At 46.2% G+C, this 27077-nt stretch overlaps 1 protein-coding gene across 1 annotated transcript; it reads left to right on the top strand.

Moving 5' to 3' along the window:
* Positions 1-470: 470 nt before the first annotated feature.
* wdr20a (WD repeat domain 20a) lies at positions 471-27077 on the top strand. The gene is made up of 4 exons (XM_059519759.1): positions 471-768; positions 18944-19126; positions 19485-20705; positions 25797-27077. Exons 1-4 carry the CDS (start codon positions 511-513, stop codon positions 25848-25850), a joined length of 1716 nt encoding a protein of 571 aa, XP_059375742.1. The 5' UTR covers positions 471-510; the 3' UTR covers positions 25851-27077.

Below are 27077 nucleotides of genomic sequence, written 5' to 3'. Positions count from 1 at the left end.
TTTTACTTTAATGGTGTAATCATATTTTATATTTTATTCTGTATTTAAATGCTTTGGCAATACTTTAACTCAAATATCACACCAATAAAGCAACTTGACCACAAGAATCCCTATATTCTGAAACATCAGATTTTATACTGAAGATTATTAAATACTTAAGAATCTTGTTCCAGACGTCAATTCTACCAATAATTTTTACACAAAAATTGGTAGAAGAAAAATATGTATGTAAAAACGGATGGGACAATAAATTAATTGGAGTGTGTTTAGGGTTCGTTGTTTTTATCACGCAATAAACTTAATATTTTCTACTTGATTTTTTGTTTAATTCTAAGAGACATAAAAAACTGTCTTTTTCTGATGTGACGATGTCTAAATAAAATAAATAAATAAATAAATAGAATAAAGATCCTCCCGTAAACTCGTGTTGAACCCCGGAGCGAGGCGGCGCGCAGGTGTGTAGTGCGCATGCGCGGCGCGTCAGATCCGGCTGCGGAAGGATGAACGTAAATGTCAAAGATGGCGGCGGAGGGAGGAGGGAAGGAGATGAACGAGATCAAGAGTCAATTCAGCACGCGGGAAGGCGCGTATAAACTCCTCACGCACTCAGAGTACAGCAGACCCAACCGAGTGCCCTTCAACTCTCAGGGATCGAACCCCGTCAGAGTCTCGTTCGTCAACGTCAACGATCAGTCCGGGAACGGCGAGCGCATCTGCTTCAATGTGGGCCGGGAGCTCTACTTCTACATCTATAAAGGCGTCAGGAAGGTGAGCGCGACGCGTTCATAGCGTTATTTCACATCACGCTGACGCGCGAATCAAAGTGAGCGGTTTGTTTATGTGTGTGTGTGTGTGTGTGTGTGTGTGTGTGTGTGTGTGTGTGTGTGTGTGTGCGTGCCTGTGCGTGCCTGTGCCTGCGTGCGTGTTGTAATGAGTGTGCTATTGTGTGTGTGTGTTATTGTGTGTGTGTTCTAACTAGTGTGTGTGTGTGTTTTTTAATGTGTGTGTGTTTGTGTGATGTAATGAGTGCATTTTTGTCTGTGTGTGTGTTGTAATGACTGTGTTATTGTGTGTTTGTGTGTTGTTTTGACAGTGTTTGCAGTTAATCAGTGAGTTGTTAATGCAGTGTTTGTCATCAGCTGATCATTAGTAGATTTGCAGGCATGTGATTGGTGTGTTTCTGGATTTGCAGCCGTGTGATTGGTGAGTTTCTGGATTCGCATGGCATGTGTCTCTCGATTCACAGGCGTGTGAAATATGTGTGTCCGGATTTGCAGCCATGTGAGTGAGTTTCTGGATTCGCAGGCGTGTAATTGGTGTGTGTCTGTATTCGCAGGCGTGAGATTGGTGTGTGTGTCTGGATTTGCAGCCGTGTGATTGGTGTGTTTCTGTTCGATAGAAGTATTGGACTGTAATAGGTGAGGATTTATTATTTCCAGCTTTACTCAATGGGGTGTCGTTCAGAACACAAGGGATTCGATCAGTTCTATGCAAAGGAGGTTTATTGTTGACAGTTTTGGCTATGCACAGAACAGCAGTACACAGGTTGCTTAAAGTATTTAGATGTGTGTGTTTATGGTATATATTTATTGACGCACTTTGCACACACAGTCTTGCTTGTACAGTCCCGCTCATACAGTCCTGCTCTCTGCTGACGATGACTGACAGTAAATAGCGCATGCGCATATGACTCGGCCTTTCCAACAGTTTCTGTATTTGCAGGCGTGTGATTGGTGTGTGTGTCTGGATTCGCAGGCGTTTGATTGGTGTGTTTCTGGATTCGCAGGCGTGTGATTGGTGTGTGTCTGGATCCACAAGCGTGTGATTAGTGTGTGTCTGGATTCGCAAGCATGTGATTGGTGTGTGTCTGGATTCGCAGGCGTGTGATTGGTGTGTGTGTCTGGATTCAAAGGCGTGTGAAATGTGTGTCTGGATTTGCAGCCGTGTGATTGGTGAGTTTATGGATTCGCAGGCGTGTGATTGGTGTGGGTCTGGATTCGCAGGCGTGTGATTGGTGTGTGTCTGGATTTGCAGCCGTGTGATTGGTGTGTGTTTCTGGATTTGCAGCCGTGTGATTGGTGTGTGTTTCTGGATTTGCAGCCGTGTGATAGGTGTGTTTCTGGATTTGCAGCCGTGTGATTGGTGTGTGTTTCTGGATGTGCAGCCGTGTGATTGGTGAGTTTATGGATTCGCAGGCATGTGATTAGTGCGTGTTTCTGGATTCGCAGGCGTGTGATTAGTGCGTGTTTCTGGATTCGCAGGCGTGTGATTGGTGTGTTTCTGGATTCGCAGGCGTGTGATTGGTGTGTTTCTGGATTTGCAGCCGTGTGATTGGTGTGTGTTTCTGGATTTGCAGCCGTGTGATTGGTGTGTGTTTCTGGATTTGCAGCCGTGTGATTGGTGTGTGTTTCTGGATTTGCAGCCGTGTGATTGGTGTGTGTTTCTGGATTTGCAGCCGTGTGATTGGTGTGTGTTTCTGGATTTGCAGCCGTGTGATTGGTGTGTGTTTCTGGATTCGCAGGCGTGTGATTAGTGCGTGTTTCTGGATTCAAAGCCGTGTGAAATGTGTGTGTCTGTATTCGCAGGCGTGTGAAATGTGTGTTTCTGGATTCGCAGGCGTGTGATTGGTGTGTTTCTGGATTCGCAGGCGTGTGATTGGTGTGTGTCTGGATTCGCAGGCGTGTGATTGGTGTGTGTCTGGATTCGCAGGCGTGTGATTGGTGTGTGTCTGGATTCGCAGGCGTGTGATTGGTGTGTGTTTCTGGATTCGCAGGCGTGTGATTGGTGTGTGTTTCTGGATTTGCAGGCGTGTGATTGGTGTGTTTCTAGATTTGCAGCCGTGTGATTGGTGTGTGTTTCTGGATTTGAAGGCGTGTGATTGGTGTGTGTTTCTGGATTTGAAGGCGTGTGATTGGTGTGTGTCTGGTTTTGCAGCAATGTGATTGGTGTGTGTCTGGATTCAAAGCCGTCTGATTGGTGTGTGTCTGGATTCGCAGGCGTGTGATTGGTGTGTGTGTCTGGATTCAAAGGCGTGTGAAATGTGTGTGTCTGGATTTGCAGCCGTGTGATTGGTGAGTTTATGGATTCGCAGGCGTGTGATTGGTGTGGGTCTGGATTCGCAGGCGTGTGATTGGTGTGTGTGTCTGGATTCAAAGGCGTGTGAAATATGTGTGTCCGGATTTGCAGCCATGTGAGTGAGTTTCTGGATTCGCAGGCATGTAATTGGTGTGTGTCTGTATTCGCAGGCGTGAGATTGGTGTGTGTGTCTGGATTTGCAGCCGTGTGATTGGTGTGTTTCTGTTCGATAGAAGTATTGGACTGTAATAGGTGAGGATTTATTATTTCCAGCTTTCCTCAATGGGGTGTCGTTCAGAACACAAGGGATTCTATCAATTCTATGCAAAGGAGGTTTATTGTTGACAGTTTTGGCTATGCACAGAACAGCAGTACACAGGTTGCTTAAAGTATTTAGATGTGTGTGTTTATGGTATATATTTATTGACGCACTTTGCACACACAGTCTTGCTTGTACAGTCCCGCTCATACAGTCCTGCTCTCTGCTGACGATGACTGACAGTAAATAGCGCATGCGCATATGACTCGGCCTTTCCAACAGTTTCTGTATTTGCAGGCGTGTGATTGGTGTGTGTGTCTGGATTCGCAGGCGTTTGATTGGTGTGTTTCTGGATTCGCAGGTGTGTGATTGGTGTGTGTCTGGATCCACAAGCGTGTGATTAGTGTGTGTCTGGATTCGCAAGCATGTGATTGGTGTGTGTCTGGATTTGCAGGCGTGTGATTGGTGTGTGTGTCTGGATTCGAAGGCGTGTGAAATGTGTGTGTCTGGATTTGCAGCCGTGTGATTGGTGAGTTTATGGATTCGCAGGCGTGTGATTGGTGTGGGTCTGGATTCGCAGGCGTGTGATTGGTGTGGGTCTGGATTCGCAGGCGTGTGATTGGTGTGTGTCTGGATTCGCAGGCGTGTGATTGGTGTGTGTCTGGATTCGCAGGCGTGTGATTGGTGTGTGTTTCTGGATTCGCAGGCGTGTGATTGGTGTGTGTTTCTGGATTTGCAGGCGTGTGATTGGTGTGTTTCTAGATTTGCAGCCGTGTGATTGGTGTGTGTTTCTGGATTTGCAGCCGTGTGATTGGTGTGTGTTTCTGGATTTGAAGGCGTGTGATTGGTGTGTGTCTGGATTTGCAGCAATGTGATTGGTGTGTGTCTGGATTCAAAGCCGTGTGATTGGTGTGTGTCTGGATTCGCAGGCGTGTGATTGGTGTGTGTGTCTGGATTCAAAGGCGTGTGAAATGTGTGTGTCTGGATTTGCAGCCGTGTGATTGGTGAGTTTATGGATTCGCAGGCGTGTGATTGGTGTGGGTCTGGATTCGCAGGCGTGTGATTGGTGTGTGTGTCTGGATTCAAAGGCGTGTGAAATATGTGTGTCCGGATTTGCAGCCATGTGAGTGAGTTTCTGGATTCGCAGGCATGTAATTGGTGTGTGTCTGTATTCGCAGGCGTGAGATTGGTGTGTGTGTGTCTGGATTTGCAGCCGTGTGATTGGTGTGTTTCTGTTCGATAGAAGTATTGGACTGTAATAGGTGAGGATTTATTATTTCCAGCTTTCCTCAATGGGGTGTCGTTCAGAACACAAGGGATTCTATCAATTCTATGCAAAGGAGGTTTATTGTTGACAGTTTTGGCTATGCACAGAACAGCAGTACACAGGTTGCTTAAAGTATTTAGATGTGTGTGTTTATGGTATATATTTATTGACGCACTTTGCACACACAGTCTTGCTTGTACAGTCCCGCTCATACAGTCCTGCTCTCTGCTGACGATGACTGACAGTAAATAGCGCATGCGCATATGACTCGGCCTTTCCAACAGTTTCTGTATTTGCAGGCGTGTGATTGGTGTGTGTGTCTGGATTCGCAGGCGTTTGATTGGTGTGTTTCTGGATTCGCAGGTGTGTGATTGGTGTGTGTCTGGATCCACAAGCGTGTGATTAGTGTGTGTCTGGATTCGCAAGCATGTGATTGGTGTGTGTCTGGATTTGCAGGCGTGTGATTGGTGTGTGTGTCTGGATTCAAAGGCGTGTGAAATGTGTGTGTCTGGATTTGCAGCCGTGTGATTGGTGAGTTTATGGATTCGCAGGCGTGTGATTGGTGTGGGTCTGGATTCGCAGGCGTGTGATTGGTGTGGGTCTGGATTCGCAGGCGTGTGATTGGTGTGTGTCTGGATTTGCAGCCGTGTGATTGGTGTGTGTTTCTGGATTTGCAGCCGTGTGATTGGTGTGTGTTTCTGGATTTGCAGCCGTGTGATAGGTGTGTTTCTGGATTTGCAGCCGTGTGATTGGTGTGTGTTTCTGGATGTGCAGCCGTGTGATTGGTGAGTTTATGGATTCGCAGGCATGTGATTAGTGCGTGTTTCTGGATTCGCAGGCGTGTGATTAGTGCGTGTTTCTGGATTCGCAGGCGTGTGATTGGTGCGTGTTTCTGGATTTGCAGGCGTGTGATTGGTGCGTGTTTCTGGATTTGCAGCCGTGTGATTGGTGTGTGTTTCTGGATTTGCAGCCGTGTGATTGGTGTGTGTTTCTGGATTTGCAGCCGTGTGATTGGTGTGTGTTTCTGGATTTGCAGCCGTGTGATTGGTGTGTGTTTCTGGATTTGCAGCCGTGTGATTGGTGTGTTTCTGGATTCAAAGCCGTGTGAAATGTGTGTGTCTGTATTCGCAGGCGTGTGATTGGTGTGTTTCTGGATTCGCAGGTGTGTGATTGGTGTGTGTCTGGATTCGCAGGCGTGTGATTGGTGTTTGTTTCTGGATTTGCAGGCGTGTGATTGGTGTGTGTTTCTGGATTTGAAGGCGTGTGATTGGTGTGCGTCTGGATTTGCAGCAATGTGATTGGTGTGTGTCTGGATTCAAAGCCGTGTGATTGGTGTGTGTCTGGATTCGCAGGCGTGTGATTGGTGTGTGTGTCTGGATTCAAAGGCATGTGAAATGTGTGTGTCTGGATTTGCAGCCGTGTGATTGGTGAGTTCATGGATTCGCAGGCGTGTGATTGGTGTGGGTCTGGATTCGCAGGCGTGTGATTGGTGTGTGTGTCTGGATTCAAAGGCGTGTGAAATGTGTGTGTCTGGATTTGCAGCCGTGTGATTGGTGAGTTTATGGATTCGCAGGCGTGTGATTGGTGTGGGTCTGGATTCGCAGGCGTGTGATTGGTGTGTGTCTGGATTTGCAGCCGTGTGATTGGTGTGTGTTTCTGGATTTGCAGCCGTGTGATTGGTGTGTGTTTCTGGATTTGCAGCCGTGTGATAGGTGTGTTTCTGGATTTGCAGCCGTGTGATTGGTGTGTGTTTCTGGATGTGCAGCCGTGTGATTGGTGAGTTTATGGATTTGCAGCCGTGTGATTGGTGTGTGTTTCTGGATTTGCAGCAATGTGATTGGTGTGTTTCTGGATTCAAAGCCGTGTGAAATGTGTGTGTCTGTATTCGCAGGCGTGTGATTGGTGTGTTTCTGGATTCGCAGGCGTGTGATTGGTGTGTGTCTGGATTCGCAGGCGTGTGATTGGTGTGTGTCTGGATTCGCAGGCGTGTGATTGGTGTGTGTCTGGATTCACAGGCGTGTGATTGGTGTGTGTTTCTGGATTTGCAGGCGTGTGATTGGTGTGTTTCTAGATTTGCAGCCGTGTGATAGGTGCGTTTCTGGATTTGAAGGCGTGTGATTGGAGTGTGTTTCTGGATTTGAAGGCGTGTGATTGGTGTGTTTCTGGATTTGAAGGCGTGTGATTGGTGTGTGCCTGGATTTGCAGCAATGTGATTGGTGTGTGTCTGGATTCAAAGCCGTGTGATTGGTGTGTGTCTGGATTCAAAGCCGTGTGATAGGTGCGTTTCTGGATTTGAAGGCGTGTGATTGGAGTGTGTTTCTGGATTTACAGGTGTGTGATAGGTGTGTGTCTGTACTCGCAGGCGTGTGATAGGTGTGTGTCTGTATTCGCAGGCGTGTGATTAGTGTGTGTCTGAATTCGCAAGCGTGTGATTGGTGTGTCTGGATTCGCAAGCGAGTGATTGGTGTGTCTGGATTCGCAGGCGTGTGATTGGTGTGTGTGTCTGGATTCGCAGGCGTGTGATTGGTGTGTGTCTGGATTCGCAGGCGTGTGATTGGTGTGTGTCTGGATTCGCAGCCGTGTGATAGGTGTGTTTCTGGATTTGAAGGCGTGTGATTGGTGTGTGTCTGGATTCGCAGGCGTGTGATTGGTGTGTGTCTGGATTCGCAGGCGTGTGATTAGTGTGTGTTTCTGGATTCGCAGCCGTGTGATTGGTGTGTTTCTGGATTTGCAGCCGTGTGATAGGTGTGTTTCTGGATTTGCAGGCGTGTGATTTGTGTGTTTCTGGATTTTGCAGCCGTGTGATAGGTTTGTTTCTGGATTTGCAGCCGTGTGATAGGTGCGTTTCTGGATTTGAAGGCGTGTGATTGGAGTGTGTTTCTGGATTTGAAGGCGTGTGATTGGTGTGTGTCTGGATTTGCAGCAATGTGATTGGTGTGTGTCTGGATTCAAAGCCGTGTGAAATGTGTTTCTGGGTTTGCAAGCGTGTGATAGGTGTGTGTCTGTACTCGCAGGCGTGTGATAGGTGTGTGTCTGTATTCGCAGGCGTGTGATTAGTGTGTGTCTGAATTCGCAAGCGTGTGATTAGTGTGTCTGGATTCACAAGCGTGTGATTGGTGTGTCTGGATTCGCAGGCGTGTGATTGGTGTGTGTGTCTGGATTCGCAGGCGTGTGATTGGTGTGTGTGTCTGGATTCGCAGGCGTGTGATTGGTGTGTGTGTCTGGATTCGCAGGCGTGTGATTGGTGTGTGTGTCTGGATTTGAAGGCGTGTGATTGGTGTGTGTCTGGATTTGAAGGCGTGTGATTGGTGTGTGTCTGGATTTGCAGCCGTGTGATTGGTGTGTTTCTGGATTTGCAGCCGTGTGATAGGTGTGTTTCTGGATTTGCAGCCGTGTGATTGGTGTGTGTTTCTGGATGTGCAGCCGTGTGATTGGTGAGTTTATGGATTCGCAGGCGTGTGATTAGTGCGTGTTTCTGGATTCGCAGGCATGTGATTGGTGTGTGTTTCTGGATTTGCAGGCGTGTGATTGGTGTGTTTCTGGATTTGCAGCCGTGTGATTGGTGTGTGTTTCTGTATTTGCAGCCGTGTGATTGGTGTGTGTTTCTGGATTTGCAGGCGTGTGATAGGTGTGTTTCTGGATTTGCAGCAATTTGATTGGTGTGTTTATGGATTCAAAGCCGTGTGAAATGTGTGTGTCTGTATTCGCAGGCGTGTGATTGGTGTGTTTCTGGATTCGCAGGCGTGTGATTGGTGTGTTTCTGGATTCGCAGGCGTATGATTGGTGTGTTTCTGGATTCGCAGGCGTGTGATTGGTGTGTGTCTGGATCCGCAAGTGTGTGATTAGTGTGTGTCTGGATTCGCAAGCGTGTGATTGGTGTGTGTCTGGATTCGCAGGCGTGTGATAGGTGTGTCTGTATTTGCAGGCGTGTGATTGGTGTGTGTCTGGATTCGCAGGCGTGTGATTGGTGTGTTTCTAGATTTGCAGCCGTGTGATTGGTGTGTGTTTCTGGATTTGAAGGCGTGTGATTGGTGTGAGTCTGGATTTGCAGCAATGTGATTGGTGTGTGTCTGGATTCAAAGCCGTGTGATTGGTGTGTGTCTGGATTCGCAGGTGTGTCATTGATGTGTGTCTGTATTTGCAGGCGTGTGATTTGTGTGTGTCTGGATTCGCAGGCGTGTGATTGGTGTGTGTCTGGATTCAAAGCCGCGTGAAACGTGTGTATCTGGATTTGCAGCAATGTGATTGGTGTGTGTCTGGATTCAAAGCCGTGTGAAATGTGTGTGTCTGGATTTGCAGGCGTGTCATTGATGTGTGTCTGTATTTGCAGGCGTGTGATTGGTGTGTGTCTGGATTCGCAGGCGTGTGATTGGTGTGTGTTTCTGGATTCGCAGGCGTGTGATTGGTGTGTGTTTCTGGATTTGCAGGCATGTGATTGGTGTGTTTCTAGATTTGCAGCCGTGTGATAGGTGCGTTTCTGGATTTGAAGGCGTGTGATTGGAGTGTGTTTCTGGATTTGAAGGCGTGTGATTGGTGTGTTTCTGGATTTGAAGGCGTGTGATTGGTGTGTGTCTGGATTTGCAGCAATGTGATAGGTGTGTGACTGATTTCAAAGCCGTGTGAAATGTATGTTTCTGGATTTGCAGGCGTGTGATAGGTGTGTGTCTGTATTCGCAGGCGTGTGATAGGTGTGTGTCTATTCGCAGGCGTGTGATTAGTGTGTCTGAATTCGCAAGCGTGTGATTGGTGTGTCTGGATTCACAAGCGTGTGATTGGTGTGTCTGGATTCGCAGGCATGTAATTGGTGTGTGTTTCTAGATTCGCAGGTGTGTGATAGGTGTGTTTCTGGATTAGAAGGCGTGTGATTGGTGTGTGTCTGGATTTGCAGCAATGTGATTGGGGTGTGTTTCTGGATTTGCAGCAATGTGATTGGGGTGTTTCTGGATTTGCAGCCGTGTGATTGGTGTGTGTTTCTGGATTTGCAGCCGTGTGATTGGTGTGTGTTTCTGGATTTGCAGGCGTGTGATTGGTGTGTTTCTGGATTCAAAGCCATGTGAAATGTGTGTGTCTGTATTCGCAGGCGTGTGATTGGTGTGTTTCTAGATTTGCAGCCGTGTGATTGGTGTGTGTTTCTGGATTTGCAGCCGTGTGATTGGTGTGTGTTTCTGGATTTGAAGGCGTGTGATTGGTGTGTGTCTGGATTTGCAGCAATGTGATTGGTGTGTGTCTGGATTCAAAGCCGTGTGATTGGTGTGTGTCTGGATTCGCAGGCGTGTGATTGGTGTGTGTGTCTGGATTCAAAGGCGTGTGAAATGTGTGTGTCTGGATTTGCAGCCGTGTGATTGGTGAGTTTATGGATTCGCAGGCGTGTGATTGGTGTGGGTCTGGATTCGCAGGCGTGTGATTGGTGTGTGTGTCTGGATTCAAAGGCGTGTGAAATATGTGTGTCCGGATTTGCAGCCATGTGAGTGAGTTTCTGGATTCGCAGGCATGTAATTGGTGTGTGTCTGTATTCGCAGGCGTGAGATTGGTGTGTGTGTCTGGATTTGCAGCCGTGTGATTGGTGTGTTTCTGTTCGATAGAAGTATTGGACTGTAATAGGTGAGGATTTATTATTTCCAGCTTTCCTCAATGGGGTGTCGTTCAGAACACAAGGGATTCTATCAATTCTATGCAAAGGAGGTTTATTGTTGACAGTTTTGGCTATGCACAGAACAGCAGTACACAGGTTGCTTAAAGTATTTAGATGTGTGTGTTTATGGTATATATTTATTGACGCACTTTGCACACACAGTCTTGCTTGTACAGTCCCGCTCATACAGTCCTGCTCTCTGCTGACGATGACTGACAGTAAATAGCGCATGCGCATATGACTCGGCCTTTCCAACAGTTTCTGTATTTGCAGGCGTGTGATTGGTGTGTGTGTCTGGATTCGCAGGCGTTTGATTGGTGTGTTTCTGGATTCGCAGGTGTGTGATTGGTGTGTGTCTGGATCCACAAGCGTGTGATTAGTGTGTGTCTGGATTCGCAAGCATGTGATTGGTGTGTGTCTGGATTTGCAGGCGTGTGATTGGTGTGTGTGTCTGGATTCAAAGGCGTGTGAAATGTGTGTGTCTGGATTTGCAGCCGTGTGATTGGTGAGTTTATGGATTCGCAGGCGTGTGATTGGTGTGGGTCTGGATTCGCAGGCGTGTGATTGGTGTGGGTCTGGATTCGCAGGCGTGTGATTGGTGTGGGTCTGGATTTGCAGCCGTGTGATTGGTGTGTGTTTCTGGATTTGCAGCCGTGTGATTGGTGTGTGTTTCTGGATTTGCAGCCGTGTGATAGGTGTGTTTCTGGATTTGCAGCCGTGTGATTGGTGTGTGTTTCTGGATGTGCAGCTGTGTGATTGGTGAGTTTATGGATTCGCAGGCATGTGATTAGTGCGTGTTTCTGGATTCGCAGGCGTGTGATTAGTGCGTGTTTCTGGATTCGCAGGCGTGTGATTGGTGCGTGTTTCTGGATTTGCAGGCGTGTGATTGGTGCGTGTTTCTGGATTTGCAGCCGTGTGATTGGTGTGTGTTTCTGGATTTGCAGCCGTGTGATTGGTGTGTGTTTCTGGATTTGCAGCCGTGTGATTGGTGTGTGTTTCTGGATTTGCAGCCGTGTGATTGGTGTGTTTCTGGATTCAAAGCCGTGTGAAATGTGTGTGTCTGTATTCGCAGGCGTGTGATTGGTGTGTTTCTGGATTCGCAGGTGTGTGATTGGTGTGTGTCTGGATTCGCAGGCGTGTGATTGGTGTTTGTTTCTGGATTCGCAGGCGTGTGATTGGTGTGTGTGTCTGGATTCAAAGGCATGTGAAATGTGTGTGTCTGGATTTGCAGCCGTGTGATTGGTGAGTTTATGGATTCGCAGGCGTGTGATTGGTGTGGGTCTGGATTCGCAGGCGTGTGATTGGTGTGTGTGTCTGGATTCAAAGGCGTGTGAAATGTGTGTGTCTGGATTTGCAGCCGTGTGATTGGTGAGTTTATGGATTCGCAGGCGTGTGATTGGTGTGGGTCTGGATTCGCAGGCGTGTGATTGGTGTGTGTCTGGATTTGCAGCCGTGTGATTGGTGTGTGTTTCTGGATTTGCAGCCGTGTGATTGGTGTGTGTTTCTGGATTTGCAGCCGTGTGATAGGTGTGTTTCTGGATTTGCAGCCGTGTGATTGGTGTGTGTTTCTGGATGTGCAGCCGTGTGATTGGTGAGTTTATGGATTTGCAGCCGTGTGATTGGTGTGTGTTTCTGGATTTGCAGCAATGTGATTGGTGTGTTTCTGGATTCAAAGCCGTGTGAAATGTGTGTGTCTGTATTCGCAGGCGTGTGATTGGTGTGTTTCTGGATTCGCAGGCGTGTGATTGGTGTGTTTCTGGATTCGCAGGCGTGTGATTGGTGTGTGTCTGGATTCGCAGGCGTGTGATTGGTGTGTGTCTGGATTCACAGGCGTGTGATTGGTGTGTGTCTGGATTCACAGGCGTGTGATTGGTGTGTGTTTCTGGATTTGCAGGCGTGTGATTGGTGTGTTTCTAGATTTGCAGCCGTGTGATAGGTGCGTTTCTGGATTTGAAGGCGTGTGATTGGAGTGTGTTTCTGGATTTGAAGGCGTGTGATTGGTGTGTTTCTGGATTTGAAGGCGTGTGATTGGTGTGTGCCTGGATTTGCAGCAATGTGATTGGTGTGTGTCTGGATTCAAAGCCGTGTGATTGGTGTGTGTCTGGATTCAAAGCCGTGTGATAGGTGCGTTTCTGGATTTGAAGGCGTGTGATTGGAGTGTGTTTCTGGATTTACAGGCGTGTGATAGGTGTGTGTCTGTACTCGCAGGCGTGTGATAGGTGTGTGTCTGTATTCGCAGGCGTGTGATTAGTGTGTGTCTGAATTCGCAAGCGTGTGATTGGTGTGTCTGGATTCGCAAGCGAGTGATTGGTGTGTCTGGATTCGCAGGCGTGTGATTGGTGTGTGTGTCTGGATTCGCAGGCGTGTGATTGGTGTGTGTGTCTGGATTCGCAGGCGTGTGATTGGTGTGTGTCTGGATTCGCAGGCGTGTGATTGGTGTGTGTCTGGATTCGCAGCCGTGTGATAGGTGTGTTTCTGGATTTGAAGGCGTGTGATTGGTGTGTGTCTGGATTCGCAGGCGTGTGATTGGTGTGTGTCTGGATTCGCAGGCGTGTGATTAGTGTGTGTTTCTGGATTCGCAGCCGTGTGATTGGTGTGTTTCTGGATTTGCAGCCGTGTGATAGGTGTGTTTCTGGATTTGCAGGCGTGTGATTGGTGTGTTTCTGGATTTTGCAGCCGTGTGATAGGTTTGTTTCTGGATTTGCAGCCGTGTGATAGGTGCGTTTCTGGATTTGAAGGCGTGTGATTGGAGTGTGTTTCTGGATTTGAAGGCGTGTGATTGGTGTGTGTCTGGATTTGCAGCAATGTGATTGGTGTGTGTCTGGATTCAAAGCCGTGTGAAATGTGTTTCTGGGTTTGCAGGCGTGTGATAGGTGTGTGTCTGTACTCGCAGGCGTGTGATAGGTGTGTGTCTGTATTCGCAGGCGTGTGATTAGTGTGTGTCTGAATTCGCAAGCGTGTGATTGGTGTGTCTGGATTCACAAGCGTGTGATTGGTGTGTCTGGATTCGCAGGCGTGTGATTGGTGTGTGTGTCTGGATTCGCAGGCGTGTGATTGGTGTGTGTGTCTGGATTCGCAGGCGTGTGATTGGTGTGTGTGTCTGGATTTGAAGGCGTGTGATTGGTGTGTGTCTGGATTTGCAGCCGTGTGATTGGTGTGTTTCTGGATTTGCAGCCGTGTGATAGGTGTTTTTCTGGATTTGCAGCCGTGTGATTGGTGTGTGTTTCTGGATGTGCAGCCGTGTGATTGGTGAGTTTATGGATTCGCAGGCGTGTGATTAGTGCGTGTTTCTGGATTCGCAGGCATGTGATTGGTGTGTGTTTCTGGATTTGCAGGCGTGTGATTGGTGTGTTTCTGGATTTGCAGCCGTGTGATTGGTGTGTGTTTCTGTATTTGCAGCCGTGTGATTGGTGTGTGTTTCTGGATTTGCAGGCGTGTGATAGGTGTGTTTCTGGATTTGCAGCAATGTGATTGGTGTGTTTATGGATTCAAAGCCGTGTGAAATGTGTGTGTCTGTATTCGCAGGCGTGTGATTGGTGTGTTTCTGGATTCGCAGGCGTGTGATTGGTGTGTTTCTGGATTCGCAGGCGTATGATTGGTGTGTTTCTGGATTCGCAGGCGTGTGATTGGTGTGTGTGTCTGGATCCGCAAGTGTGTGATTAGTGTGTGTCTGGATTCGCAAGCGTGTGATTGGTGTGTGTCTGGATTCGCAGGCGTGTGATAGGTGTGTCTGTATTTGCAGGCGTGTGATTGGTGTGTGTCTGGATTCGCAGGCGTGTGATTGGTGTGTTTCTAGATTTGCAGCCGTGTGATTGGTGTGTGTTTCTGGATTTGAAGGCGTGTGATTGGTGTGAGTCTGGATTTGCAGCAATGTGATTGGTGTGTGTCTGGATTCAAAGCCGTGTGATTGGTGTGTGTCTGGATTCGCAGGCGTGTCATTGATGTGTGTCTGTATTTGCAGGCGTGTGATTTGTGTGTGTCTGGATTCGCAGGCGTGTGATTGGTGTGTGTCTGGATTCAAAGCCGCGTGAAACGTGTGTGTCTGGATTTGCAGCAATGTGATTGGTGTGTGTCTGGATTCAAAGCCGTGTGAAATGTGTGTGTCTGGATTTGCAGGCGTGTCATTGATGTGTGTCTGTATTTGCAGGCGTGTGATTGGTGTGTGTCTGGATTCGCAGGCGTGTGATTGGTGTGTGTTTCTGGATTCGCAGGCGTGTGATTGGTGTGTGTTTCTGGATTTGCAGGCGTGTGATTGGTGTGTTTCTAGATTTGCAGCCGTGTGATAGGTGCGTTTCTGGATTTGAAGGCGTGTGATTGGAGTGTGTTTCTGGATTTGAAGGCGTGTGATTGGTGTGTTTCTGGATTTGAAGGCGTGTGATTGGTGTGTGTCTGGATTTGCAGCAATGTGATAGGTGTGTGACTGATTTCAAAGCCGTGTGAAATGTATGTTTCTGGATTTGCAGGCGTGTGATAGGTGTGTGTCTGTATTCGCAGGCGTGTGATAGGTGTGTGTCTATTCGCAGGCGTGTGATTAGTGTGTCTGAATTCGCAAGCGTGTGATTGGTGTGTCTGGATTCACAAGCGTGTGATTGGTGTGTCTGGATTCGCAGGCATGTAATTGGTGTGTGTTTCTAGATTCGCAGGTGTGTGATAGGTGTGTTTCTGGATTAGAAGGCGTGTGATTGGTGTGTGTCTGGATTTGCAGCAATGTGATTGGGGTGTGTTTCTGGATTTGCAGCAATGTGATTGGGGTGTTTCTGGATTTGCAGCCGTGTGATTGGTGTGTGTTTCTGGATTTGCAGCCGTGTGATTGGTGTGTGTTTCTGGATTTGCAGGCGTGTGATTGGTGTGTTTCTGGATTCAAAGCCATGTGAAATGTGTGTGTCTGTATTCGCAGGCGTGTGATTGGTGTGTTTCTGGATTCGCAGGCGTGTGATTGGTGTGTTTCTGGATTCGCAGGCGTGTGATTAGTGTGTGTCTGGATTCGCAAGCGTGTGATTGGTGTGTGTCTGGATTCGCAGGCGTGTGATTGGTGTGTGTCTGTATTTGCAGGCGTGTGATTGGTGTGTGTCTGGATTCGCAGGCGTGTGATTGGTGTGTGTTTCTGGATTTGCAGGCGTGTGATTGGTGTGTTTCTAGATTTGCAGCCGTGTGATTGGTGTGTGTTTCTGGATTTGAAGGCGTGTGATTGGTGTGCGTCTGGATTTGCAGCAATGTGATTGGTGTGTGTCTGGATTCAAAGCCGTGTGATTGGTGTGTGTCTGGATTTGCAGGCGTGTGATTGGTGTGTGTCTGGATTCGCAGGCGTGTGATTGGTGTGTGTCTGGATTCAAAGCCGTGTGAAACGTGTGTGTCTGGATTTGCAGCAATGTGATTGGTGTGTGTCTGGATTCAAAGCCGTGTGAAATGTGTGTCTGGATTTGCAGGCGTGTCATTGATGTGTGTCTGTATTTGCAGGCGTGTGATTGGTGTGTGTCTGGATTCGCAGGCGTGTGATTGGTGTGTGTCTGGATTCGCAGGCGTGTGATTGGTGTGTCTGGATTCGCAGGCGTGTGATTGGTGTGTGTTTCTGGATTTGCAGGCGTGTGATAGGTGTGTCTGTATTTGCAGGCGTGTGATTGGTGTGTGTCTGGATTCGCAGGCGTGTGATTGGTGTGTTTCTAGATTTGCAGCCGTGTGATTGGTGTGTGTTTCTGGATTTGAAGGCGTGTGATTGGTGTGAGTCTGGATTTGCAGCAATGTGATTGGTGTATGTCTGGATTCGCAGGCGTGTCATTGATGTGTGTCTGTATTTGCAGGCGTGTGATTTGTGTGTGTCTGGAATCGCAGGCGTGTGATTGGTGTGTGTCTGGATTCAAAGCCGCGTGAAACGTGTGTGTCTGGATTTGCAGCAATGTGATTGGTGTGTGTCTGGATTCAAAGCCGTGTGAAATGTGTGTGTCTGGATTTGCAGGCGTGTCATTGATGTGTGTCTGTATTTGCAGGTGTGTGATTGGTGTGTGTCTGGATTCGCAGGCGTGTGATTGGTGTGTGTCTGGATTCGCAGGCGTGTGATTGGTGTGTGTTTCTGGATTTGCAGGCGTGTGATTGGTGTGTTTCTAGATTTGCAGCCGTGTGATAGGTGCGTTTCTGGATTTGAAGGCGTGTGACTGGAGTGTGTTTCTGGATTTGAAGGCGTGTGATTGGTGTGTTTCTGGATTTGAAGGCGTGTGATTGGTGTGTGTCTGGATTTGCAGCAATGTGATAGGTGTGTGTCTGATTTCAAAGCCGTGTGAAATGTATGTTTCTGGATTTGCAGGCGTGTGATAGGTGTGTGTCTGTATTCGCAGGCGTGTGATAGGTGTGTGTCTATTCGCAGGCGTGTGATTAGTGTGTCTGAATTCGCAAGCGTGAGATTAGTGTGTCTGGATTCACAAGCGTGTGATTGGTGTGTCTGGATTCGCAGGCGTGTGATTGGTGTGTGTTTCTAGATTCGCAGGTGTGTGCTAGGTGTGTTTCTGGATTAGAAGGCGTGTGATTGGTGTGTGTCTGGATTTGCAGCAATGTGATTGGGGTGTGTTTCTGGATTTGCAGCAATGTGATTGGGGTGTTTCTGGATTTGCAGCCGTGTGATTGGTGTGTGTTTCTGTATTTGCAGCCGTGTGATTGGTGTGTGTTTCTGGATTTGCAGGCGTGTGATTGGTGTGTTTCTGGATTTGCAGGCGTGTGATTGGTGTGTTTCTGGATTCAAAGCCGTGTGAAATGTGTGTGTCTGTATTCGCAGGCGTGTGATTGGTGTGTTTCTGGATTCGCAGGCGTGTGATTGGTGTGTTTCTGGATTCGCAGGCGTGTGATTAGTGTGTGTCTGGATTCGCAAGCGTGTGATTGGTGTGTGTCTGGATTCGCAGGCGTGTGATTGGTGTGTGTCTGTATTTCCAGGCGTGTGATTGGTGTGTGTCTGGATTTGCAGGCGTGTGATTGGTGTGTTTCTAGATTTGCAGCCGTGTGATTGGTGTGTGTTTCTGGATTTGAAGGCGTGTGATTGGTGTGCGTCTGGATTTGCAGCAATGTGATTGGTGTGTGTCTGGATTCAAAGCCGTGTGATTGGTGTGTGTCTGGATTTGCAGGCGTGTGATTGGTGTGTGTCTGGATTCGCAGGCGTGTGATTGGTGTGTGTCTGGATTCAAAGCCGTGTGAAACGTGTGTGTCTGGATTTGCAGCAATGTGATTGGTGTGTGTCTGGATTCAAAGCCGTGTGAAATGTGTGTCTGGATTTGCAGGCGTGTCATTGATGTGTGTCTGTATTTGCAGGCGTGTGATTGGTGTGTGTCTGGATTCGCAGGCGTGTGATTGGTGTGTGTCTGGATTCGCAGGCGTGTGATTGGTGTGTCTGGATTCGCAGGCGTGTGATTGGTGTGTGTTTCTGGATTTGCAGGCGTGTGATTGGTGTGTGTTTCTGGATTTGCAGCCGTGTGATAGGTGCGTTTCTGGATTTGCCGCCGTGTGATTGGAGTGTGTTTCTGGATTTGAAGGCGTGTGATCGGAGTGTGTTTCTGGATTTGAAGGCGTGTGATTGGTGTGTGTCTGGATTTGCAGCAATGTGATTGGTGTGTGTCTGGATTCAAAGCCGTGTGAAATGTGAGTTTCTGTATTCGCAGGCGTGTGATAGGTGTGTGTCTGTATTCGCAGGCGTGTGATTAGTGTGTGTCTGAATTCGCAAGCGTGTGATTGGTGTGTCTGGATTCGCAGGCGTGTGATTGGTGTGTGTTTCTGGATTTGCAGCCGTGTGATTGGTGTGTTTCTGGATTTGCAGCCGTGTGATAGGTGTGTTTCTGGATTTGCAGGCGTGTGATTGGTGTGTTTCTGGATTTTGCAGCCGTGTGATAGGTTTGTTTCTGGATTTGCAGCAATGTGATTGATGTCTGTCTGGATTCAAAGCCGTGTGAAATGTGTGTATCTGGATCCGCAAGCGTGTGATTGGTGTGTGTCTGGATTCGCAGGCCTGTGATTGGTGTGTGTTTCTGGATTCGCAGGCCTGTGATTGGTGTGTGTTTCTGGATTCGCAGCCGTGTGATTGGTGTGTGTTTCTAGATTCGCAGGCGTGTGATAGGTGTGTTTCTGGATTAGAAGGCGTGTGATTGGTGTGTGTCTGGATTTGCAGCAATGTGATTGGTGTGTGTCTGGATTCAAAGCCGTGTGAAATGTGTGTTTCTGGATTTGCAGGCGTGGGATTGGTGTGTTTCTGGATTTGCAGCAGTGTGATTGGTGTGTTTATGCACTCTGAACAAGCAAAATTCACACAACACAAGTAGTGTTTTACATTCAGTTTGGAATGTATGTCGATTATTATTTTATGTGTATAGTTACTATGCAAAAATAACATATTTAGAAAACAGCTTTGAAAGAAGTGTTTGCTGTTGCAAGATGTGTGTGATGTTTTGTGGATTTGTGTGTAGAGTTGAGAAATGGAGCCCTAGTTTCAAATACTAAGCATTATTAACTAAACTGTAAAATGTCGCTCAGATTTCAGCTGTTTTCAGTGGTTTGACTCCAGAAAACCTGAGCTGAGCATCAATTACCCTGATATCAACAGAAGAGTGCTTGTTGTTTTCAGAAAGTGTTTGTGTGTGTGAGTATTTGAGTGTGTGAGAGAGTGAGTGTGTGTGTGTATCAGGTTGTTCTGCAGGTGTTCAGTCTCTCTCTCTCTGTTTGTGTGTGTGTTGGGCTGTAGGCTGCTGATCTGAGTAAGCCCATAGATAAGAGGATCTACAAGGGAACGCAGCCCACGTGCCACGACTTCAATCACCTGACGGCGACGGCGGAGAGCGTGTCTCTGCTGGTGGGCTTCTCCGCTGGACAGGTGCAGCTCATCGACCCCATCAAGAAGGAGACCAGCAAACTCTTCAATGAAGAAGTGAGTGTCAGCACTGTTTCTTCCGGCTTTAAACTAGTTTAAAAATGTGTATGAACTGTGATGAAAGCGCCGAATAAATTGGTTCATGCGAACTGATAGAGTCATGTGAGTGTGTGCTATGAGACGGGAGAACTGGACTAACAGCTCCGATCTCCTTCACAGCTTCTGAAATCAAAAGCCTGAATAAAGTCTGTGGTCAAAGTATTTCTGTAGAATTGTCTTAAACGACTGCGTTCCCAAACAGCAGCATCCACCTCTGAAAGCACTCACAGCATGTATTGTTACGCATTGATGATAATCAACCGCTCTGACTAACCTCATGTCCTCTCTGTCTTGTCTCTTCTCCTGCACCGCTCAGAGACTCATTGATAAATCCCGGGTCACGTGTGTGAAGTGGGTCCCGGGCTCCGAGAGCCTGTTCCTCGTGGCTCACTCCAGCGGGAGCATGTACCTGTATAACGTGGAGCACACCTGCGGCACCACGGCGCCTCACTACCAGCTGCTGAAGCAGGGCGAGAACTACAGCGTTCACACCTGCAAGAGCAAGTCCACGCGCAACCCTCTGCTCAAGTGGACGGTGGGCGAGGGCGCGCTGAACGAGTTCTCCTTCTCTCCCGACGGGAAGTTCCTGGCCTGCGTGAGTCAGGACGGTTTCCTGCGGGTCTTCAACTTCGACGTGGTGGAGCTGCACGGCACCATGAAGAGCTACTTCGGAGGCCTGCTGTGCGTCTGCTGGAGCCCTGACGGGAAGTACATCGTGGCCGGCGGCGAGGACGACCTGGTGACCGTCTGGTGCTTCTCAGACTGCCGGGTGATCGCTCGCGGACACGGACACAAGTCCTGGGTGAGCGTGGTGGCGTTTGACCACTACACCACCAGCGTGGAGGAGAGCGAGCCCATGGAGTTCAGCGGCAGCGACGAGGACTTCCAGGATCAAATCCACTTCGGCCGAGATCGGGCCAACAGCACACAGTCACGTCTGTCCAAGCGCAACTCCACGGACAGCCGACCGGTCAGCGTGACCTACCGCTTCGGCTCGGTGGGGCAGGACACTCAGCTGTGCCTGTGGGACCTGACGGAGGACATCCTGTTCCCACACCTCCCTCTGTCCCGGACACGGACGCACACTAATGTGATGAACGCCAGCAGCAGTGATGGCTCCAGCTCGCTCCCCGCTCCGCTGCCGCGCTCCAACAGTCTCCCGCACTCCGCCGCTAACAGCAAGAGTGCCGCCTCGGACAACCCCATCGCCGCCGGAGTCAGCAAGTTCGCCACGCTCTCGCTGCACGACCGCAAAGAGCGGCACCCCGACAAAGACCACAAGCGCAACCACAGCATGGGCCACATCAGCAGCAAGAGCAGCGACAAGCTCAACCTGCTGACCAAAACCAAAACAGACCCCGCCAAGACTCTGGGCACGCCGCTGTGTCCGCGCATGCAGGACGTGCCGCTACTCGAGCCGCTCATCTGTAAAAAGATCGCACACGAGAGACTCACCGTGCTCATCTTTCTAGAGGACTGTTTAGTCACCGCGTGTCAGGAGGGGTTTATTTGCACGTGGGCGAGACCCGGCAAAGTGGTGAGTAGGGATGAGCGTCTGGGGTTTAAAATATATATATCACCTTACCTTCTGGTATTTATTGCATTAACGTTATCAATGAAAATATTTCAGGGAATCTTATGCAAAAGTGTTATGTTTCCTATTTTTAGAGAAAAAACATGTCACGTTTTATTTCATTCAGTAATAGCCCATCATGACGTATTTTTGGATTGATGCGACTTATACTCAGGTGCGAGGATATTTTAGTTCCCCTCACTCCACAACAAATCCTGCCAATTAAAAAAAAAAGAATAAGAATTAAAAATATAAGAAGCTATAAATGACAAGCCACAGCTAATTAATTTAGTCCAAAACTAAACTGAATAATGAACAGGCTGTATTGTCAAGGTAGTGAAGCTTAACTGTGTGAGCAAGCAATCACATGAGTGTTTATTTTTTTCAGTGGAAGCAACTACTCCTTTAGTCAAGACAAGACACAATATTATAAGCCTAAAGAAAAGCGGATGCCGCTCTGTGCCATCTGTTTTCTGTCGCGCAGCACAAAAACGAACTGAAACTCTGCGTTCTAGGCTACATGTTGCACAGGTTTTCATTCATTTTCTTAATTTATTATTTAAGTAAAAATATATTTCTTGTATAGGCCTATTTATATTCGCTTTATATAGCCTAGTTTTATTATGTTTTCTCCGCTGGAGTGATGTGAGATGAAGAACATGTGAATCCTCAGGTTCTGTAGTTTGCTTTTTGCACATGTAAAATTAACCCCTGGGAAACAAATGTTAGTATTTTTAACGGGTCACGGACACTTATCCTTTCTAATTTAATTCAGTTAGGAAAAATAACAGAAATGAACATCTCTAGCATGCATTGCAGAAGTAATATCACTGAGGACGCTTCATGAAATCATATGAACAGAAGTATCCAGTGATCCCTGTAGCTGAATAAAAAACACAGATAGAGACATTCTTACTGAGGAAACTTGAAGACAATAGACATACAACTGCGTCAATACACGGTTTATCTCTGTTAAAGCAATCGGGTATTTTTACAAGGATAAAGTATAATTATAATGCAATGCTTTTTTTGGCATATAACTATAAAATAGTTTGATCTCTTCCTCATTCTGTGATATTAAAACCACGTCTGATCACAAAAAGTTATTTGAAACACGATTATGTTAAGCTAATTTGCAGAAAAAGCTTGTGATTAAATGATATCTTTGCTTGAGAACAGGTTTGTAAACAGACTCATAAACATGCAAAGCTGTATCTCTACTGAAGTACATTTATTCAAGGCTCAGACTGATTTTTGACCAAACCAGTTCCAGATTATAGAAGGAGCAATAAACTCCTCCTCAGTTTCACATCCTCCTTCCTCCGTGTGTCAACAACTAGACTTTATCATTATTATCCAATAAAACCATTTCTAATCATGGGGAGAGTTTTTTACCGGTATATCACAAACGCTAAGATATCGTCCATCTCTACTGATGTATTCCTGCATTCACGTCAGTCAAGCGTTGCTTCAGTCGCTCGTTCTGAGAGAGGCTAGAGCTGATGGACGATAGTATTGTGAATCCACGATGATAATCAGAGATATCGGCTGTGACTGACCATTATTATTATTATTTATTAATTTTTTTTATTTTTTATTATCAGGCTAGTAATACTATCTAGTTAATATTAGGGTTTATTTGTTCCATCATATTTCTTTTTGCAAATTTTTACTGTGTTGTGTCATAACCAATCAGACTAGATTTCGTTGAGTTTATGAGTGTGTTGGCCAATCAGAGGCGTTCAGATGAGTCACCGCTGAAGGTTGTTGTTGAGTGATCTCTGACTGAATTCAGCTCTCAACAAAGTGTAAATGTACATGCGATATAAGTATTATTCATCGTACAATGTAGACTGCTTCACTGATTATAACGGGAGTGTTTGTAAAAGTGCATAAACTCGCACTAAACTGAGCTTGTGATGTCCTTTAAAAATGGGAATGTTCTTTGCTCATTTTCTGTAGTTGCTGTTTGAATAACTGAGGAAATGTAAGCACTATAAGTAGTAACTTACACTGTTTCTATTAAATTATCATCAGTTTATATTAGGGCTGTCAAAATTGCTCAAAATTGACATTCGAATATTCCCTCTAAAAAATACACGAATATTCGAACTATTCGAACATCTGGTGGCGCATGTTGTCAATGACGTGCATTACGTCAATAACAGGCAAAAATAATACAAAGAGACATAACTACTTGTATAGATAGTCTATTTAAGTTTAAACATATATGACAACGTATTACCTACACAAAAACAAGGAAATCAACTAATGGCCAAGACTGCAGACCTCACACTCTCTCACCCTCACGTTCTCTGCGCATAATGGTTTAAATGAACAAACACATTTTTGTGCAAGCAATTTAAGGTCGCGACTGTTGTCCCAAATATAGCAGGCTTCATTCAGTGATTGAAACAAATATTATTGATATTAATTGAAGTTTTGCAGCATATAGAACTGACATTGAATGCTTGGAGCGAGCTGTGCTGTGGTAAACATGGAACTTTTCCTTGACATGAAACAATAAATAATCAAACCTCGGATCCATTGCTTGATAGAACTCCCCAAAACCTGCCCCATCCGCGATACTGATCGGTCTCATGTCCTTAAAAATGAACGAAATTATTTTATCCGTTATGGCCTCTTGTCGTGTTGCAGACAAAGAGCTTGCGGCGAGCGATGCAAAGTAACGTTAACTGTCAAGACGTGACTGTTTAACTGGAGTTCCACACATTATGCCATGCTCATTTGGGTGCACATTTTTGAGATGTGACCTCATGTTGCTAGTTGTCGAATGGTATGCTAACTGTATCTTAAATAGCTTGCATACAACAATCTCGTGGGTCAACAATTTTACCTCATTTTCTCTGCTGCGGTCGAGTTGGGCTCTGCACTTGCTGGCATCTTCCATGAAGACGCGTCAACTTCCAGCAGTGATGCTGTGCCAGACAGTGCGACTCCTGTGAGGCTGTGACCTGTCCCTGAACCCTGAACCCTTTTTTATTCGAATATTAATTTTCACCTTCGAAATTCGTTTTTTTTTTTAAACTATTCGAATACATATTCGAATTTAGAATATTCGTTGACAGCCCTAGTTTATATACATATTCAGTCCCATTATAAACATCAGGGTTATGCTGGAGTTGGTTCACTTTCCGGCATTGAAACGAAGTAGATAATTAAATAAATTAGCTTGATAATACAGAGTAGTAGTGCTGCAACGACGCGTCACACTGTTTACATCTCGCGTAATGGCATACTGGGAATGAAAAAAGTTGCATTCTATCACAAAAACAGAGACCACTGTTATCAAAAGTATGGGAATACTTCAAACAGAGGCCAAATAAAATGGCCATTTGGCGATATGGTGTACCACGGCAGCACAACTGCGATGCACGAGCACCTCAGAGGAAAACATCCTGGCGCTCTCCGGTGTTACGGTTTAACTGGTTACCGTGTGATCTGGCGACCAACTTCCTGGTTCAGGTCTCTGCTGCAGATGTGATGGAACGACCACAGCAGATTTGGCGATTCTAAAAGCACAAACTGATGTGATATTGTTAAGTGTCTAATAAACGAGACTTGCTCATTGCATGATTCTGATATTCTTGAAAAGATTACAAGTTATTGGTATGATCACCCGTAGCGGCTGAAGTAATGATAAAATAAAAAATAAAGTAAGTCTGTGTTGGCGCGGATTTCGAACACGCGTTAGGGGCCGTTCACATAACGCGCCTAAAAACACGCTTTCTCCTTCTTTCCAAAGCACCCCTGAGGCGCCTGCCGTTGCTAAGCAACCATGACATGCTCTCTCCATGAAGACGCGTAAATTTCAGCAAAGGATAAATGGATTTGCAGCACTAAAAATCACTTGCAGTAGTTCTGCTACTAAATTTATTTCAAAATGGCAATCCATATACAGTTATGATCAGCTGTTCCTTCATCTTAGCTGAGCTTTCAACGTTGTTATGGGAAAGGATGAAGCTGATTGGTAGTTCTTGTCACATGACCCGCGGTGCGCTTGCGGCATTCTGAAAAGTTGAGATGTTTTTAACTCTATACTGTTTTCGCGTGTGCGTCGCGACCGCGTCGCTTCTATTATGAGCATGCATACCGTGCGCCTACATTGGAAATAACGAACTTGAGCGCGCAAAAGACGCGATATGTGAACGGCCCCTTAAAAGACAACAGTCACAGACCACCGAGCTACCCCGAATCAGCTCCAGATCTCTGGAAACCATGCTGAACCATAGCAGAACTCTGACTACATTTTATGGTTTGTGATGCTAAAGAACATTTCATGACGTCTCAGACAACTGTAAATTTGTGGCTACTGTGGTTTAATTATAAGCGCTATCGTAAACTCATATTTACCATAGTAAAATAATTTTCTTTGCCTCTTTATTTTTGTATACTGTAAAAACTTCAACCACATTGGTTGAAAATGAATAAAGGTTGAAATATTATATTAGAAGTTGTACTTATATTTTTTTGTAAAGTTATCCAAAGGATTCATTATGCTAATAAAAAAAAAACATTAGATTAATTATTTATTGTAATAAAAATAATCGTTAGAGTAGTCGACTAATCGGAAAAATAATTGTTAGATTAGTCAACAGAAAAAATAATCGTTAGTTGCAGCTCTACAGAGTAGCAGCGATCTCACAGGCTGACGATATAGCGATTGAGAAATATATCTCCTCTCCATCAGCGGGGGTCATGCAGCGCTGCGATCCACAGGACCAGGGTCAGGAACTTCAGCGGCATAAAATAGCCTCTTTGTTAAGAACTAGTTTGAGCAGCTTGGGTTAGTTCCTTTCTCGGGCTCAAAGCCTCTTTACTGAAGCAGTGACACAGTGGACAGTCAATTCAGTGGACAGCAGACATCTGTCCAGTCCAGAAACAAATGGTTACAGTCACATATGAGATCACAGAGCATACAACTGAGAAAACAACAGAGACAATGGATCATGTGTGTGATCTGTATGTTTGGTCAGATGTGCTTCCTCCTGTGTAGTTCTTTGTTCAAATGTCTCTTCTTCTTCTCTTTTCCAGGGTTTGTTGTCATCCCAGAACCAAGCCAGTTCTCCCAGTGGAACAGTAGTATAGCCTCTCTTTCTGCTGCTATGAGATCCGCATCCGTCTCCCCTCAGAACTCCCAGTTTTCCTGCTTTCTGTCGTTCCGGAGGCTCGTGGAGAGACTGTACCACGGGGCTCCTTCCATTTCTTCTGTTCTCAGAGTATTTATTTAATTGTTTTATTGCTTTCACTCTCAGATGCATCTCACTGTTATTTGTCCTCCTGTGTACTTCAAGCTTCCCGAGGTGTGTGAGCTCATTCAGTCGTGTAACGCAGTGGGTTTGAACTCCGTCAGGAGACTCGCTTCAGCACAGATCCTTTCCACACGCTCTTACTTTCACCCTCCTTCTTCAGGAACAGATTTCATCCCCGCTGTTAAAAACTTTGCACTGATTTTATTTTGGTTGTTTATTTTTCTGGTCACTACCATAAAGGATCAAAAAAGACGAAAGGAAAGCGAGAGATGTTTGGGGAAGGCCTCGATGCACTTGGCTTTAATATCCTCTGTCTTGAAATCTGAATCTGAAAAGCTGGATGCTGCAATCATAGTTTTTTTAAAGAAAATTTCTTTGCACTTAATAGTTTATTAGAAGAGAATGGCTTTACATTTTTGTGTGCGAGGACTCACAGACTGGTATAATGTGGAGAATTATGATTAAAACTTTGTATCTATGAGCATTTATTTTAATAGTGTTTCAGATAAAAATCTGCAATCTTTGTATTATATGTATAATATTGTAATTCAGTGATTTATCGGGGCGAAAGCAAATGATCAGTAACTCTAGTGAACGTTTGTCATCATTACAGGAAATAGTGACATTTCTAAAGCAGAAGAATAGACTTAATAATATTAAAATAAATCTTGAATATGCAGGTTTCTGTTTGTTTAGATTGGTTTTTACTGTCACCCAGATGTATTTTGATCTAGTGTAAGAGAGTGGCTGGTCTCTGGTCACAGATTCACACACGTCACGTGACTCTGACGCTCAGGAAGTCTAACAGACGCAGAGGAAACAAACCGCACGAAAGAGTTCATATTTTGCTTATGTACTACTAAAAAAGCCACTTGGTCGATCGCTAGAATCTCAGTGTGACACTATTAAATGTTTAATGTACCCCTTTTTTGTGATTTCCAATCACTGTTGATGAAACACACTAACTGAGAAAGACCAGGATGTGCAAGTGCTCATATTTTTTATTCTTGTTGTTAACATTTTGCATTTCACATTTTGTTCTTCATTAAAAAAAGTATATATA

This window comes from Carassius carassius, chromosome 32 (genome assembly GCF_963082965.1).
Source record: "Carassius carassius chromosome 32, fCarCar2.1, whole genome shotgun sequence".
Classification (NCBI taxonomy): domain Eukaryota; kingdom Metazoa; phylum Chordata; class Actinopteri; order Cypriniformes; family Cyprinidae; genus Carassius; species Carassius carassius.
The sequence above is the reverse complement of the archived record's forward strand: the minus strand, read 5'-3'. Positions and strand labels throughout refer to the sequence as shown.